The 19,094-nt window shown below is 32.5% G+C and overlaps 1 protein-coding gene across 1 annotated transcript in view; it reads left to right on the top strand.

Annotated features, from left to right (window-relative positions):
* The window catches only part of LOC129938879 (protein similar), a 450,455-nt gene that overhangs the window by 406,672 nt on the left and 24,689 nt on the right, over positions 1-19,094 (top strand). Inside the window, exons 10-11 of the mRNA XM_056046695.1 lie at positions 452-1,331; positions 13,962-14,839. Coding sequence (XP_055902670.1) covers positions 452-1,331; positions 13,962-14,839 — 1,758 coding nt within the window. The remainder of the gene's footprint in view (positions 1-451; positions 1,332-13,961; positions 14,840-19,094) is intronic.

Consider the following 19,094-nt stretch of genomic DNA (forward strand, 5'->3'; position numbering starts at 1 on the left):
AATGGGGTTATAAAGTTGTGTCCTCTTAGCAAACCAGTCTTAAAAGATGTTGGTACTTCATTTCAGTAAAAACTTCTTTGCAAAAAATTCGGTCTACAAACTAAGTTTTCAAAGTATTTCCCAAAGCTGTGCTGTAAAGCGACCAATTTCGTCCCTGAATACCTTCTGACTTCCTGTCAAAACTGCGATCAGGAAACAGTTGTCAGTATTGGAAAAACTTAAGATTAAATAAGAAATCACGAAACGATTCAGACCGTCACACAAATTCGAATTTGAAAACCATAACTTTTCGTAGTGTTTGAACTACAATCGCCATAAAATGTTTAGGAATTATCAACAAAAATCGCTATCAAAATCAATTTGTCTTATACGCAACCTCCTTACTTTCCCTTTCGTCTGAACAATATAAAAGAAGGTTTTATTAATTACTTTCTATTTATTATTTTTACAGAGTCCAGAAGCCAGCAGTCTACCTTCGTTATGTAGTCCGAATTCGCTCAGTCAAGAAGATGACTTCCCATTCATGACAATGAATGTAGACGATGAAATCGATCTATCAATGCGCGCCCCCTATATTCCAATGAACGAACAAGAAGATTTACCACTTCTCACCGACGATCTAATGTGGGGCGTTGGCGTTGGATTTGCCTCCGAAGACTTGACCATACATAAAGACGAAGTCATGCAATATAATACACTAAAACAACAAATGAATTTATCGCCAACATCAACAACAACAACAACACTAAATAATAATCGATTGATGTTAAATAACAATCAAAACTGTCATAACTCAACGAATCTGTCAAATTCTTCACCATCAGCATCGCCGATGTCAATGTCATCTTCATCGGCAGCATCATCGCCTTCGCCATGTTCGCCGCATTCATCGATATCATCGATGCATAATCAATCAAACTTTGGCGGAGCAATGTTATGCAACGCAAGTGGCGGCGGTGGTGGTGGAAGTGGAAGTAGAAATGGAGGAGGAGGAGGTGGTGGAAATTGTGGAGCTGGTGATGGTCCTGGGGGATGTGGCTCATCGCTGTGCGTGGATGACAGTGACAGTGGCATAAGCAGTATAAACTCAATGTCACCTCAGCACACACACCAACAACAACACCATCGACAACATCAACACCAGCAACAGAACCATCATCTCAGCCACCATAATCAACATCAGACGCATCAACAGCAACAACAACAACAACATCATTCGCCGATGACACTTCGAAATGATGGTTTGGGTTTGATAACGTGTAAAAAAGAAATCGATGGAGGCAATTTGTGCGAATCAATTGATGCTTTCGACAGTGTGTATACCAAGGATTGTAAGTATTTTAAAAAAGAAATTGGAATTACCCAACCCAGTGGGTGTTGTGAAAAACATAGTTGAAAATGTCTTTTTAGCCTTGAAATTGTGATACGTAGATAGCTTAAGATATTGAAATGAGACTAATGCTATTGTGAACTCCGCAAGGACACTTCTCCTGTCTGATCAGGACTTCTTGTTTCTGTTTAAACTTTTAACAAAAGAATGATGGAGAAAAGAAAATATCAAATTTATTCTCTACAGTCACGACCGCTTATTTATAACTAGCTTATTTCAGTTTTATTCCCCCAAAAAAAAATATTTATTTCTCAAACAACTTTTCTTATTTTGTTTAATTGACATTTGTTTCATTCTCATCTTTCCCATCCTTTTAACTGTCACAATTCAAAATTAGAATAAGACTAAGACTAAGAACTAAGAACTAAGAACTAAGAACTAAGAACTAAGAACTAAGAACTAAGAACTAAGAACTAAGAACTAAGAACTAAGAACTAAGAACTAAGAACTAAGAACTAAGAACTAAAAACTAAGAACTAAGAACTAAGAACTAAGAACTAAGAACTAAGAACTAAGAACTAAGAACTAAGAACTAAGAACTAAGAACTAAGAACTAAGAACTAAGAACTAAGAACTAAGAACTAAGAACTAAGAACTAAGAACTAAGAACTAAGAACTAAGAACTAAGAACTAAGAACTAAGAACTAAAAACTAAGAACTAAGAACTAAGAACTAAGAACTAAGAACTAAGAACTAAGAACTAAGAACTAAGAACTAAGAACTAAGAACTAAGAACTAAGAACTAAGAACTAAGAACTAAGAACTAAGAACTAAGAACTAAGAACTAAGAACTAAGAACTAAGAACTAAGAACTAAGAACTAAGAACTAAGAACTAAGAACTAAGAACTAAGAACTAAGAACTAAGAACTAAGAACTAAGAACTAAGAACTAAGAACTAAGAACTAAGACTAAGACTAAGACTAAGACTAAGACTAAGACTAAGACTAAGACTAAGACTAAGACTAAGACTAAGACTAAGACTAAGACTAAGACTAAGACTAAGACTAAGACTAAGACTAAAACTAAGACTAAGACTAAGACTAAGACTAAGACTAAGACTTAGACTAAGACTAAGACTAAGACTAAGACTAAGACTAAGACTAAGACTTAGACTAAGACTAAGACTAAGACTAAGACTAAGACTTAGACTAAGACTAAGACTAAGACTAAGACTAAGACTAAGACTAAGACTAAGACTAAGACTTAGACTAAGGCTAAGACTAGGACTAAGACTAAGACTAAGACTAAGACTAAGACTAAGACTAAGACTAACACTAAGACGAAAAAAAAACTTAAATTGAAGGTCAGTTATTCAATGCAAAAGTTAAATTAAAATCAGATCAACTTGAAACATTCAATTTTATTTAAACTCAGAAGACAATTTAGACTTATCATCAAAAGATTAGAAATCGATTAAAGATTAACAATTGTTTGCAGGAAGATATTGTTTATTTTCATTTTTAAAGATATTAACCCCGATAGTTTTTCATTAAATAAAAGTGTCACTTTAAATCAAAAAGGAAATTAAAAATATTCATTACATTCTATTTATCTTCGTTAACTATTTAAAAAAAGATCTAGATGTCTCTGAACAAATTGGTTTAAATTCTAAATTGAATGTTCTTACATTAAGAACATTATTTCAATGTATTTTTGTTTTATTTTCAAAAACAAGTTGTTAATTTGCGAACAAAAAATTCAATTTACTTTCGTGCGTTTAATCTTAATTAAACTTTCAATTTAGTTGATCAAATTTTTAAAAGATTGACAAGATGCAATCGCAAAACACATGACATAGATTAAATTTAATTATTTAGACATTTGATTATGTATTAAATCATCAAAATGTGTTTTTTTTTCTTTTTTTAAGTAAATTCAAAATCAAGAAGTTATTATAGTTCAAGTCAGCTAAAATCAAGACAAATTAAATCAAATGAATGCAAAGCAAAGACTTCAAAAGAATGAAAATACATTAAAAGAATGCAAATATTTCGAGTGAATGTATGAAATGTGAAATGATTGCAATGAATTGATTGCACTCCAATGATCGGAGAACAAATGATTGCATTCTTTTTAAGGTCAAGTGATTGGTGATTACAAAATGTTAAGTCCCAATCTTTAGGTGAATTCATTAAATGCAATATTTATTTTGAAGCCCCAAAAGATTTCATTCTGTTCTACAAATCTGCATCTGAACACGTCCAAACAGTGACAGTTCGTCAACAAAAAAAAAAGACAAAACAAACATACCTAAATTTCGGTGGAAATGAAATGTCAGAAAGTAGCCATTTTGACTTTAATTTTGGTAAAATATTAAGACATAGCAAGCCGCCAAATTTTTTAAAGCTAGCAAAATCATCTTTTTGCCTTAGTAGCTCACTTAAATGGCTTTTATATTGTACTAAATCGTACAATTACTTTTTAATTGTTAAAATACATTTTTGTATTTATTCGTCTTGAATACTTAAACTTCTAGCTTTATAATTCTGTCATTCCATTTATTATACAATTTTGTAAATTTAACATTTTACCTGTTCTTTGTTGTTAAAAATAATTACATGTAATTAAAAGTAAATTGTGAATTAGACATACAAATGGAAAAGTCACAATAGTTTTTTTTAACTTCAATTAATAATTCACAATGCAATTCTATATTTTGTTGTTGAATTTTATTTTTGGAGAAAAAAAAACAAAATATAAATAAATTATTATCTAAAATTAAATCAAACAAAGAAATACTCACGACAAACAGGTTTCGTTCAATTTAATTTTGATGTTTATATGTATGTCTACAGACAACACAAATACAAACATTTTTCTATCTTTTCCTTTTCAAACTAAACGAAAAAAAAGATAAATAAATATCTATTCGCTTGATTTGTATATATTCATCATCACTCAAGAACGTTTAAGTTTTTTTTTCAAGTGGTGTTGTTTTTGTTGTCTAGTTCATCATCACCTGATCACCACCCATCAGGAAAGACACGAAAAGGCATCTAAACCGCAGCCTGATGTGCATAGAAAGGAGTAAAAATAGCATCCGTTGGCATTGAATCTTGTGATGTTAATTTTTCTCCAGTGTCTATAATTTTTTATATTTAATGATCATTTTAATGTATCCGTATCTTTGCACAATATAATAATCGTAATCACCACAAAACCCTAATTATAGAGAATCATATAGATATGCGAAGAAATGCAGACATTTCTTGAGATTCTTAATTATTTTTAGTCTTAGTCTTAGTCTTTTGTGGAACTTAGGAATGTTATAGCCTACTACGAATACGATACAAAAATTAAAGCTGATGGATATTTTTTCCAAATCCTACAACAAGTCGTAAATTACTCCATCACTCTACCGGGAGGTGACACTTAAATACAGGATATGCACATAATGAAACAGTCCCCTGCGTCTCTTCATATTTCTTAGCATCCGTCTTCCATGTTGAAGACGTCGACTACGACGACGACGTTATGCCGTCGGCAGACTTTTTTATTCCCTGTCGGACAGCAATCTCTCTCCGTGCAACGAAAAATGAGTGTGTCTAAAATAAAACAAATGTCGTCGGTTGCCGGGAATAATTGAAAGTACAAAATAAAAGGTATTAAAATAATAAAAAAACAACAGAAAGTAAACAGTGATGCCATCTCTTACATGTTTTTAGTTGTAATATATATTTTTTTTATGGCGAAAAGTTAAGTACTCATTTTTTAAAATTATTTCTAACTTAAATTTTAGACCTTGCCAATGGTTTACATTCAGCAAATTCATCTTTTTTTTCAAAAAATGTCTCTCGACCTTCGTATTAGCTTTCCCTCTAATGCGACCTCTTCTAGAACATTATATCTTTTGTTTCGTAATTTGTACACCTTTTTTCCAAAAAACATATTTCACAAAAAAATTATAGGCCTATTAACTTACTTTACTTTAGTTGGCGCTACAGCGCATTGTGCTCCTGGGCCTCAAGTAATAACTTTTGCCAGCTTACTCGATCTCCAGCTTGCTGCCTCCAGTTGCGAATACCAAGTTGAAATGCGTCGGCCTCGACCGGAGATGAGGCCTGCATCTGCTTCTTGTTCCCTCACGCTTAGCGTTGAATACCTTACGGGCTGGAGCTTCGACGTTCATTCGCTCGATATGCCATCTGAAGCGTTGTACACGCAGTTTTTTGACCAGTGGCAACTGGCAAGTCGCTGTACAGCTCGCCTTGTCGAATTCCTTTGGTAGTTTCGAAGGTTTCAGTCGAGTCTCTTCCAATTTTGACGCAGCAACGAGCATTTTTCAGCGTCATTCTGATAAGTCGTATCAGTTTGGTAGGGATACCAAAACTCAACATGACATGATGAAAAGATGGTGTGTTTCGATGTTATCTTTTTCGGTCTTTTCCAGGATTTGACGTAGAGTAAAAATTTGGTCGATGGTAGATTTTCCATGCCTGAAGCCACACTGGTAAGAGCAAATTAGTTCATCAGTGAATGGCTTCAGGCGTTCACATAATACGCTGGACAAGAACTTGTACGCGATGTTCAAAAGGCTAATGCCTCTGTAGTTGGCGCAGAGAAGGCGGTCCCCTTTTTTATGGATCGGGCAGATGGTGGTTAAGTTCCACACCTTTTGTAACTAGCTGGTGCATGCTCCTTACCTGATCTGCTCCCGCGTACTTAAAAAGCTCCGCCTGCAGACCTTCATCACCACCCGCTTTGTTCGACTTCAGCCTAGTGATGGCTAGTTTGATCTCTCTCTGGTCGGGTGGGTGGAACTTTAGATCGTCAACCAAATGGATTTGACGTGGCTGCTCGCTGACGGAATCGTTGACTTCATCACCATTAAGAAACTGGTTGAAATGATCTCTCCAGATTTTTAGCATTGAATGCGTCTTGACTACGGTATTCTCCTCCTAATATTTGCAGGCTCCAAGGTGGCTAGTGTTTCCTGTTAAACATCCCTGGATCTCCTCGACTTCACGCTGCTCATGAGCTTTTTTCTTTCTTCTGACCAAGCGGTTCTCATCCCTTCTCTTGTCAGCATATAGCTGGCTGGAAGATCGTGTTTTTTACTGCCACAATCTGTGTGCCTCCGTTTTCACTTCGTTTCCCTGAGCACATTCAGAGTCAAACCAGGGGTTTCTTGGTGGCGGCTGTGAGAAACCTAGCACCTCTTCTGCAGCATTCCTGATGGATTGGTTGCAAAGATGCCAGTGGGTCTCTGAGCACATCTCGTCCGTTGTAGGGTTTCTCGCAAGCTGCAGTCTTCCAACGTTGAATCTTCTCCTCGAGGTTGTTCTTCGCCTAAGAGCTTCCATGGATATTCGTACGCGTAGTTTACGACCAACTATGTAGTGGTCGGAATCTATTTTGGCTAATCTGTACATACGAACGCCAAGTATGCTAGAGGAGTGTCTTGCGTCAATAGCAACATGATCAATTTGGTTGCATGTTCGATCATCGGGGGACCGCCAAGTACCTTTGTGGATATCTGAGCGATGGAATCTGGTGCTACTCAACACCATGTTTTTCTAGGCTAGGAAGTCGACAAGCGTGAGTCCGTTTCCAGATGTTTCCAAAGATGCCTTCTCTACCAATTTTGGCGTTAAAATCTCCCATGAGAATTTTAACATCGCTTTTAGGACATGCTCATATGTTTTGGCGAGGAGCTCTTCTTTGGTATTGTCATCCTTTTCTTCCGTCGAGGCATGTGCGCTCAAGGCAACGCTCAGGTGATGGAATTTGGCTTAATGCGGATTGTCGTCAATTATTCGCTTGCATCCCGAAAACTTAAACCTCTTTGCCTTAGTTTCCCTCTGACCGCAAAACCACATCCAAATAAGCACTTTCTCCCATCGAGTAGGCACTTCTCATAGTAGAAATCACAGCCTTTAATCTTCCTACTGCCTAACCCATTCCATCGCATCTCCTGGAGGGGTGTCACATCAGCTTTGATTTCGGCGAGGGCATCGGCAAGCTGCTCTGCTTGGTCGGTTGAGTGTAGGCACATACACGTAAATTGTTTTTTCGTTTGCGGGGGGGGGGGGGTGAGTTGTCAACATTATCAGTTCGTTCTTCCGAGGCTATTACTTGTGTTTTCATCACACTTTAAAATTTCCTTTCATGGCCGGCTTGTGAGGCCTGCGCATGATCGTTGACTGAGATCGTTGAAGCTGGTTCTTCTAGTCTTTTCCTCCTACATCCTGAGTAACTCAGGTGACACAGCTCTGGATACGATGGATCCAACGTTCGTCGTTAGTTCACCTTTCGGCTATCCAGCGGGCACCACTAGGAGGTGACGATCCGATTTTGCACCACCATATGCCTCCTATTTTTGTCATTAAAAAAAATGACACAAAATTTATTGAGATTCCCCGATTTTCTTAAAGCTGTCAAATAACCGAGCTTTTATCTGTAACAAATAATTTTAAAATATTTTTGGAATGTCATAACTGCAAAGTTCTTATTTGTCAAAAATATTTTCGGAATGTCAGAATAACAAATTTGATTTTTAATAAAATTGATTTAATGACCTTTGGGCTTATTGTGCATTAACAAATAAACGCATTAAAATAATTATATTTTATGCACTAGAATTTACATTCATTTTCTAATGTTGTCTAACTATAGTGAAATGGCAGCACTTTTATAGCTAGAGGCTGTAAAGACTGTACTAACTTTTAAGATGGAAATATGTGAAATGGCTTGAGAAGAGTAATTAAAACCCACACGGTTGAATGTAGCTAATACTTTCATTATATTCATAATGTAGCTATACCCTCTTTTCCCCTCGTTTGTTAGGTTTAACGAAAAAAATCACATCGAGATGCATTTTGCGTTGCAATATAAAAAATAAAAAACTAAAGATGAAAACAATAGGGGTATGAAATATAGAGGGGCTCAAACGAAGGTATAATTTTTCACATTAATAACATCAAGTTTCAATTCGGTTTCTGTTAAGTTTAGTTTTACCAAAAGTGACTTGAAGGCATTAGAACCTACGTTCTACATTTTATATAATTAAGCATAGTATATAGAAGTTGGTTGTCATAATAGAAGGTATATGTATGTAGGTGAAGCACGGGTCTATAAGCTTAGGAAATTGATACTTTATTGGAATTTTTTTTGCAAAGGGTTGTCTTAACGTGTGCGACGAAAAAAAAAATGTTATTTAATACTTTAAGTGATGGAAGTGTTTCTGTTTATAAAGTTAGTCATCCAAAGTAAAGGTATTAGATAGCTAGACTTATACAGAAGATGATATTATATAGGCCATGTAATTTATTGGAATCTTGTTTGATGTCTGTTCACAAATGCGAGATAATTTATTGTTTTTTTTTTTTCGCAGCTTTAAAATTGAAATAGTTATGATAGTTGTGATAATCTTAGAAATTTAAATTAATTTTTTGACAGTTCAGTGAAGGAATGCCAGGCTCTTTTGCTAATCTCGACTCGGTCTTGTCAAAATCAAAAATGTCCATCTTCTCCCGGTATCAGTCTAATGTTTCTTTTTGTGAATTATATGATTTGTAGCCTACTTTCAAAGTGCATACAACACGTTGCGTGACAGTAAAAGGGACTGTCATGCCAGAAGTCTTGGGCAGAGGCAAGGGTGCCATCTAAAGTTTTGTTTCAGGCTTCTGCCTCTTGCAAGGAATTGATACATTCTTTAAAAGTAATTCTTGTCATAAAAAGTGCTTTCTCAAGTGAGCCGTAAAATATTAGAAACAATAGCATCCCATTAGCTTTACTGACTCTGTAATCGATGGGCTTCCAATTTAACTCCCAAATCCTTTTTTGCCCCAACCCTATCTAAACTCGTATCGCTATTAGTATAATAAAATATTATAGATTTTTTTTCTATGGCATGTAAGACTCTGACCTTTGTCAACATTCAGGGACAACTTGTTAGATTCACACCATTCAGCCAGTTTTGTATATCCTCTTGTAGATACCGACAGTCTTTAGAATGAGCAGGAAAATCTTGACATCATTGGCATACATAAGATACTTCGAGTATTTAAAATTTACCGGAATGTCATTTGCAAAAATTGATAAATAATAAAGGGCCAATATGACTTCCTTGCGGAACACCTGAAGTTTTTTTTCCCAATTTTTTAAATAGGAAGAAATCAATTTCATGAAATTAGAATGAAAACCAAGTTTTGAAAGCTTAAAAATTAGTTTACTATGTTTAACTCTGTAAAGATAATATCAGTCTGTAAACCATTTTCGAACCCGCAAAGTACAGATTCGCATAACATTGAAATGTTTGTAGCAGTAGATCTTTCAGAAATCCTTAACAAAAAAATATAATTTTTTAGAGACAAGCATTTCGAAAATTTTTGGGAACACTGATAATTTTCAAATATGCCTATAATTGGTCACATTTCGCTTCGAGCCAGACTTTAATATTAGAGTTATATAAGAGATCTTCCAACAGTCCAAAAACTGGCCACTTTTTAAAGACTGATTGAAAATCAAGCTGAGCGATAATGCCAAATAAACGGCGCAGTTTTTAAGTGCAACAGGGCCCAGCACTTTTATTTACATCAAGACTAGCTAGAGCTTTAAAAACATCAGAAACTGTTAAGTCTATACCTACTTCCAATATCAATAGCATAAGATGGCGAAAAATCAGAGGGTTCACACGGAGCAGAAGTCAAATAAACAGATAAGCAATTGCAGTACTTCATACAGTTTGGAATCCCTAAAGACTTTCTTTTAATATTTATAAATTTCCAGAAGTATTTCGAATCTTTTCTAATTTTTGACTCAGCAGAGAGAATTAAATTATTAAAAAGAAAGCTTTTGAGACAGTCATATTTAAGGTGGCACTAAATGTATTTCTCCTTAAGGGCCAGATTATCTTCTGATGTTTTATAAGTTTTATATTCTTTTTATTCCTATTTTTCAGATTAGATAATCTTCTGTTAAACCAGGTTGGGTTTGAATTTTTTTAGGAATATACATATCAAAAGTTTCATGTAGATACGTTGCAAATTTGTCCAACGCATGATCAGGGCTTAAATTAATCAAGGTATTATCCCAATGAATTGCCGACAAAAAGTTATTGATTACAAAAAAGTTTACATCTTTTACATAAGTTAAAAACTTACACTCTACAGTAAAGCAAATCCAAATCTAGTTCCCAGCTTATATCACCACACTCAAAAAAAAACTGGTACCGGTGACCAGATTTCCCGCTAAATTTATCCAGAAAAAGTGGTTTTTAGATTCCTACCAGGCGTCTTGGTAAAATTTTCCATACAATCGTGGTAAATTTTACCAGCAGATTTTTCGAAGAATTCCTGGTAAAATACACCAGTTTCTGTTAGAATATACCAGGAGAATTATTTTTCCTGGAAAAATTATACCGGGAATAAACCCAGCATTCTAGTAGAATATTTTTTTCCCCTGGTAACATTTTCCCCAGTATTCCTGGTAAAAATATACCAGAATTCTGGTAGAATATACCAGGAATATTTTTTTTCCTGGTAAAATGTACCAGAATTCTGGTAGAATATACCAGGAATATTTTTTTTCTGGTAAAAATGTAGGTACCAGAATTCTGGTATAATATAACAGGAATTTTTTACTAAAATATGATTTTTACCTAAGAGGAAAATATATACTAGACAATAAAATTGCTGGTTTTATTTACCAGAAAAAAGATAATTCTTAAACTCATAGAATTTGTGGTATTAAGTACCAGAAGGCTGGTTTTATCTACCAGGAAATAAAATACCAGACAGAAAAAATTCCTGGTTTAATTTTCCAGATAAAAGATAATTCTTAGACTCCCAGTATTTCTGGTAATAAAAAACAGAAGACTGGTTTTATGTACCTGGAAAAATATACTAAAAAATAAATTTCCGGGTTCTATTTACCAAATTCCAGATAATCTTCATTTTACCAGGAAAAAAATTCTTTCTACAAGGATGCTGGTATAATTTACCAGAAAATTTTCTGTCAAAAATTTTACCAGGAAACCAGATTTCTGGTAAATAAAACCAGATTTCTTTTTACCAGGATATCTGGAGCTATTTACCACGAAATCTGGAGTATTTTACCACATTTTTTCCTGTTTTTTTTCTACCATGAAATCTGGTTAAAAAAATGTCTCCTGGTACTTTTTAGATTGTACCAGATTTCTGGTTTTTTGATTTTTACCATGAAATATGGAGTTATTTACCACGAAATCTGGACTATTATACCAGTTTTTTTGCTGGTATTTTCTACCAGATTTTGCCTACCAGGAAATTTTTTTGAGTGCAAGATTGAAATCTCCCAAAACCATAACATGATCATTTTGACTTAAGTTATTAGGGACTGTTTGACAGATAAACATATGCAAGTTATATAACTCCAATGGACTTCCTGGTCGAATATAACTTACGCTCACAAATTACCTGAGGATTCTTTAATAAGACAATTTTGTTTATCAATATACTCACCGAATTTTTGTCGCTGAAAAACAGCGCCTGTTGTTCAAGCACCCTTTCGACGTATCTACGACCTACGCTGTGATTGGTCTGCTGGCTTCAGTTATTGTGTGAGTTGGACTTTATATGGATGTAGGTGCATAATGTGCCCTAAGACAGTCCTAATTCCTGAGAATGACGAGGAACCGACATATTCAGGCCTTCGGCAATACTTTTACTTACAGCAGCGATATTTTTAGTGGTCTCTTTAAATTTCTTCACAATTTTGTTAATTGATTCCATAGTTGGACGATTATGTAAACCTCCTTAACATCTTCTTAAAGCACGATTCTTACCTGTGGCAGAATCAACATTTTTGTAGACGGTTTTAATTTGTTTGCGCTGTGCGATATTTAAGCGACCCATTTTCGTTAATGTCAGACTTTTAATTGAAAAACAATAATTTGCTTTAGCAACTTAGTTTGACAGATGTCGAGCTCCAGCCCTATACTTCTGAAACCGCAAAATGAATACATTTTCGGGAATATGACAGTTACTAACTACGATATTTTGACATTTGTATATTTTTACGTTTTAAATGTCATCATGAGTGCTATTTTACATTTGTATAATTATTCGTTTTTTTTTTTATTTGTTGACAGTTCAAACTAAATGTTCTTTAAACGCCAATTAAATTTCTTTTAATTATTTAAATCATTTTGGTTCTCCAGAGTTTTTTAATTGCTCTATATGATCAGGTAGTGTTTTTCATTGGTTATTGTCATATTTCAGTTTGAACATTTGCATTGTTTCGATACTATTTCTTAATTGTGTAAAAACTGTTAGTGTTGTTGTCAGATTTTCATTTGAATGTGCACTTTTTTAAAACCATATTCACGTTTCCTAAACAATTTTCTTTTTCAATAGAAAACTGTCAAAGTCGAATGAAAATTCATCAAACTGAATCTTTCGCAAAAATTGACCATGTAAAATTGATCAAAGATGGTGTCCACGTTAGATTCTCTTGAAGTTACTCATTTTGACGTCTTATAATTGCATCTCCCTCACACATAATGCATAGTTTGAAAGAAAATGCGGCAACCATTTTGCAATTTTTAAAAAGAAGTGAGTGGGAACTTTTTTAAATTGTGAAAAGTCAGAATGGAATGACTCTCCTCTAAAGAGTACAATGTGGTTATTGTCAAACAAATAATTTTGTCCACATTGAAAGAATGTTTTTTACCAATCGAAAATCAAATTAATTAAGAATTTGATTTCTTTTTTGAAAGTTCGGTTGACAGCTCTTGTTCTTTGTCTTTAAAACTACAACACTTATTTCAATAGCTTTTCAATCAACAGCTTGTTAATCTTTATCTAGTAATGAATTGATTTCAGTCTTTTTTAACTTTTGACACTTCACTTGTCACAAATGTTTTCTTAAATGTTTGTTCTAATTTAATCAAACTTATTACATTTCTAAATTATTCCAAACATCTTCAAGGCCAATTCAAGTCTAAATAATAGCAATAATAATAATAATAATTTTTTAAATTATATACCCCAACGGTCAATGTCAATGAAAAAATAAAAAAAAAAATATTACTCTGCTGTTAAAAACTTATTTATACTTTTTTTTTTGTTGTGTTGTCTTGTGTCAAACACCCACGTGTTAAAATCAATTTAAAAGAAATATTTGCATTTGCAACAATTTAAACAAATGAGAAAAAAATTGATTGCATAAAAGCCACAAACCACGAGCCAAAAAATTAAACTAAAAAAATAAACAAGAAACGATTGTTAAAAAAAATCACACAATGACGACAGAAGTACATATTTTTTGTATTCTTTAATTTATTTTAAAAAAAAATAACAACAAACATAAAATAAAATAAAATTGAATGTCATGGTCGAGGAACATCTGAGCTTTTATATATCATTTCAATTTATTGTATGTCTTCATAACTAAATTAATTCTAATTAAGAAAATGAACCTCTCAAATATCTTAGCTGACGCATTCCATATAATTATGGTTTCGAAATTACCCAAAAACAAAAAGACATTTTCAACTATGCAGCACTTAAATTAATTTTAATTTTCTTTTGATACTAATTTACTATAACTTTTTTATCTTCCCTGTTTTTTTGTTTTCATATAAAATAGCTTCCAATTTAGATTGTTGGACGGTACAGGAATTACTCAACATTAATTCAACCGATTCAAATATCGCCATTGATAATAATTTGCAACAACAGCCAAACAAACAACAACAACAGAACATAATTATAAATACGGCGACAATGCCAACCACTACCCTGCACGTTCCCCTAATTACAATTCAAAATAATAAAAATCTTTCAATGAACCATCAACAGCAGCAACAACAACAGCAACTCCAACAACAACAACAATCAGATCAACGTTCTACATCATCACCATTAGGAGGAGGAACGGCAGTTGTTGCAACAAATTCAGCTCCAAATTGCCACAGTGGCAGCAATAAACCACAATGCGGTGGCAGTTTAATTCTAAGCGAAGAAATCATCCAGAACAATCGAAAACTGTCACCGAAAGTACCCACCAGCAATACAGCTGCTACAATTCGAATTACCACCAATGGCAACATTGGTCGCCATCAAACGTCACCCAAGACAACAACCATTCTCCATACGACCAATTTGACGGCTCTGCAAGGCAACAACCACAAACGTCATATCACCTCAGGCAATGCCTCTACTTTGGATTCAAAACGTCTGAAGAATTCCTCAAGCTCGGAAATTCAAACGTCGCTGCTGCAACAACTGATGGCTCCGGCGACGCCGCAAAAGCAAAAGGTAGTGGTACGATCGGCAGGGACATATGACAAATCCCAGACAACGTCGCGTTGGAACAATGAAAACGGTGGTGGACTGTCACAGCAACAGCAACAACAAATGCTGCGCAATCAAGACCGCAATCACCACCTAAACCAGCAGTCCCTGACTTCTTCATCCGCAGCATCGAACTCGGTGCTGAAGAATCTTCTCATCAGTGGATGCGATGTAAGTGCCGGTTATTGTATAGTGCCTGTGCGACCGAAAAAGTTAGCCAAGGCATGAACCTTACACCACCACATATTCAAACCCTTTATCCCACCCTTAAACCACTCATCCCAAACAATATCCCATGCGTTGTTTTAAATTATTTTAATATTTTTTATTTTCTATTTTAAAATTAAAAATAAATTCATTTTACAATGAAAATTGTAAAATGGATAAATCCACGGATGATTTAGAGCGACATTCGCCACCATTAATAATTTTTTGGTAACGTTTTCTACCAAAAAATTAAAAAATAAAAAACAAAAATGGAAGCGAAAAATCTTATTTAAGCAAAACAAATTTTATTGTTATTTGTACAGTGCGTAGCAAAACAAAAACAAAACAAACAAAAAATATAGAAAACATTTTTAAAAACAATTTTTACATTTTGTAAATGGATCGATTTTATTATTAACTTTTTGTTAGTTAAAAAAAAAAACTATATAGATATTATAAATATTTAAACAAAAATAAAAAAAATATGAAATATTATATTAAATATTAATATTATCACTTTTATCTTTGTTGTTAAGTTAGTTAGTAGCGATATTAAAAAAAAAAAAAACAAACAAGAAAAACATAAAAAAGTTATATTTTATTTTGTTTAAGTTGTTTTAGATTTGTAAATAATAACACACATACTATAATTATTACCGAGAACTATAGCTAAGTAAATTGTTTTAGCTATTTTTATGTTATTTCATACATCACTGTTAAATTATATTTAAACAAACAAAAAAAAACAAAAAAATAAATAATTAAAAAAAATCATTGCGACTTTAATTTTTTACTGTGATAGATATTTTCTTTTGTTTTTTAATTTTATTTTTTAATTAAAATAGAATAATATTAGAAAAAATAAGTAAAATAATAATTTTACTCTTATTGAACTCAGAACACGAAACCAAAAGGAAATAAAATTAAAATTACATAAAAATAACTATCATAATAATTATCCTTATCTATAATTGTAGTTAACACGAAAAAGGAGATAAATAAAACCCCTAAATCGAATAAAATATAATTTCATATAAAATTCTGTGTATTAATTTAAAACCAATATAAAAATTTTAATTTTATACAAATTTTACTTGTCAAAATACATTTTAAAAAAAATAAATAAGATAAATTCAATTCGAGCGCTGACGGTACAAAGAAAAAGAACACACTAATTAAATAAAAATATATGTATAACAATTAAACATTTTTAAAAAATTCAATTTTAGACAATTTTTAGAAAAACAAAAAATATTTAAAAAATTCTATAGAAAAAATTTAATATAATTAAATTAAATTTAAAATGAAAAAAAAAGCTTCGAAAATACAAATTTCAAAAATATATATTTACATACAAATATCAAATAAAATATTTTGGATACTTTCAGTCAGGACACAATATTTACCGCCACCGTCATTTTTCACGATCTTAAAAAAATAAAAAATATACGAACAAAACGAATTATCGACATTTTGAATTTTTCGGTTTAAAATTATTAAATTTTTTTATTTGTTTCCTTTGTTAAAAAACTCTGTTTTTCTTTTTCTTAAAACAGGCAGCACAATAATTAAATAGTTTTTATTTTATTGTTTTTTAAGTTTTTTTATTTTTATTTTATTCAATTTGGAGAAAAAAATATATTTAACTAAATTATGCTCTGTGTTTTAATTTAATTAGTTTATTTTTAAGCATTACAGCAATACCTATTTTATTCTCTTCACTTATAATCAAGACAAACTTAAAAATTCAAAAAAAAAAGAATTACAAAAAATAAAATTATTATTTATATTTATAAAAAAAAAACATTAAAAAAAATAAAAACTGATTGTTATATAAAAACACTGCTTTTTTAAAACTTGTTTTATTTTTATTTATCGATGTTTTTACTTTATGGTTTTTCTTAACTTCTTCTCGTTATAAAATTAAATGCAAATTATTTTAAATCGCTGATGTTTAATTTTAATTTAATTGTTAATGTTTATGCTTTAATTTGAAACTTTATATGAGATTTTCCAATATGAGGTTTCTTTTTGATATTCAAAAAACATATTAGCCAAATAGCCACTAGGGAATTTTTTTATTTTCATATCGTTTCCATGAAAATATTAATTGACAATTCGCACATTTGCTGCATCAATAGTTTCAATAATAAGGTCTTGAGAAGGGTTGGGGCATTTGGTATGATTAATTTTTGTAATTTATTTCAACTTTCATCTCATTATTGGAAAGAAAATAGAAAAAGTCTCAAGGTGTTAAATGACTAGATCACGGTGAGAATTAATTCGGTCAAAAAACTTGGATTGTTTCGTTGTTATTTTATTTCATTCGATTTTTAGTACTGACGTATTTTTTATTTGTTAGATGTCAAATGATGACAGCTTCAAAAGTAATAGCCGCCCTTTTCAAATTGAATTCTTTTATTGGAAAACCCTTTAAAAATGTTGATCTGGCTTGGTACAAAAATAGTTACAATAATTTGTGTTGAGAAATTCAATTGTTTTCAGCTGATTCGCACTATTTTAACCCCCTTAAAGGCTCAGTCTTTCTTAATCAGACGAAGCAAATATTTTCAAAATTATTCTGAAAGATGGCAAAAAAAAGGTTAAAGTTGTATTTAAACTGTTTGTACACTCAGCAAAGACAAGTCTTGGACGACAGTTGAAGAACTCTCCAAGTGTTCTAAGAATTTCCTTGTCGACCAAAACAATTAGCACCAACGAAATTTTTCTTTAATTTATTTCCATTTCTGATATTAGGAGCAATTTTTTAGTACAACATTATTAATTTTTAATAACCGATCCAAAAATTATTAATTTTTCATATTTAAGCCACATCTTTAAAAAAAACAATAAATTATCTGTTACCTGTCACCCTTTAAGCTTAAATTCATTAATTGATTTTCCAAGAAATTTACAGGAAACAAACGATGAAAAGCTCTCATTCGATAGATCGTGGAACTATTCGAGAGTAATGCTCGTGAGTAAATATTGTGAATTAACTGTGGAGCGAAGCTTGAACAACTCACCTGAGTTTTTTTATCAGTAATAGAATCTTAAACATTTAATCGATCGTCCAAGAAAATTCTGAACAACGATTTATTCTATAGTTCCCGGAACTATTCAAAGAGTAATACTCGTGAGTGAATATTGTGAATGAGATTCAATGTGGAGATTCACTCTCTTTAGTTTTTGTATCAGATAAAAAATCATAAACAATAAATCGATTAACCAATAAATTTCCACGAAACAATCGATAAATTTCTTCATTTTATAATTTCCGGAATTATTCGAGAGTAATACTCGTGAGTGAATTAATATAATGAATAGGATTCACTGTAAAGTGAAGCGAGAGCAACTTTCGCCAAATTCTTATCATGTTAAGATTCTAAAACAAAATAGACTGTACAAAAAAATCCAAAAATTTATATAAAACAATCGATACAAATTCTTTCATTTTATAATTCCCAGAACTATTCAAGAGTAATACTCGTGACTGAATGTTATGAATAAGATTTATAGTTTTTAATTATCCACGAAATACTTGAATAAAATTCCTCCATTCTATAATTTCCGAAACTATTCGAGAGTAATACTCGTGAGTGAATAATTTAAATAAATAAATAAATTAGGTGGTGCAGAAAGTACTTCTGTCAGGGATGGAAGGGACCTACAGTTTTAAGCCGAATCCGAACGGCAAATTTGAGAAAGCACTTTTCATGACAAGAATTACTCTTGGAGAATTTGTCAATTCCTCGCAAGAGGCAGTACCCGTGAAAAACTTAAGGTGGCATAGGCAGGGATTGAACCCAAGACCACTCACATGACAGTCTATCGCACTAACCATCATGCCACGGGTACTACAGTGTTATATCTGCTAATTTCTCGTGTCAAATAAATCCAGTTAAATAAAGAGCTCCAAAGAGAACCGATTGTCAGTACGAGAAAGCCAACTGGGACGTTCTCAATAATTTCTTCAGGATCTTTAACTGGTCGCTATGCTTCCTCGGTAGCGACGTAGACTCCATTGCAGATATGATTTCTAGTATGATCCATCTGGGAAGCCTTTATCCCGAATAGGGTTAAAAGTATTAAACCCAAGGTTAAATCATGGTTCGAAGCCTTTATCCCGAATAGGGTTAAAAGTATTAAACCCAAGGTTAAATCATGGTTCGATTCGAGCTGCAAAGAGGTTGTCAAAGAGAAAGAGGTGAGTTTCCGG

This window comes from Eupeodes corollae, chromosome 1 (assembly GCF_945859685.1).
Source record: "Eupeodes corollae chromosome 1, idEupCoro1.1, whole genome shotgun sequence".
Taxonomy (NCBI): Eukaryota; Metazoa; Arthropoda; class Insecta; order Diptera; family Syrphidae; genus Eupeodes; species Eupeodes corollae.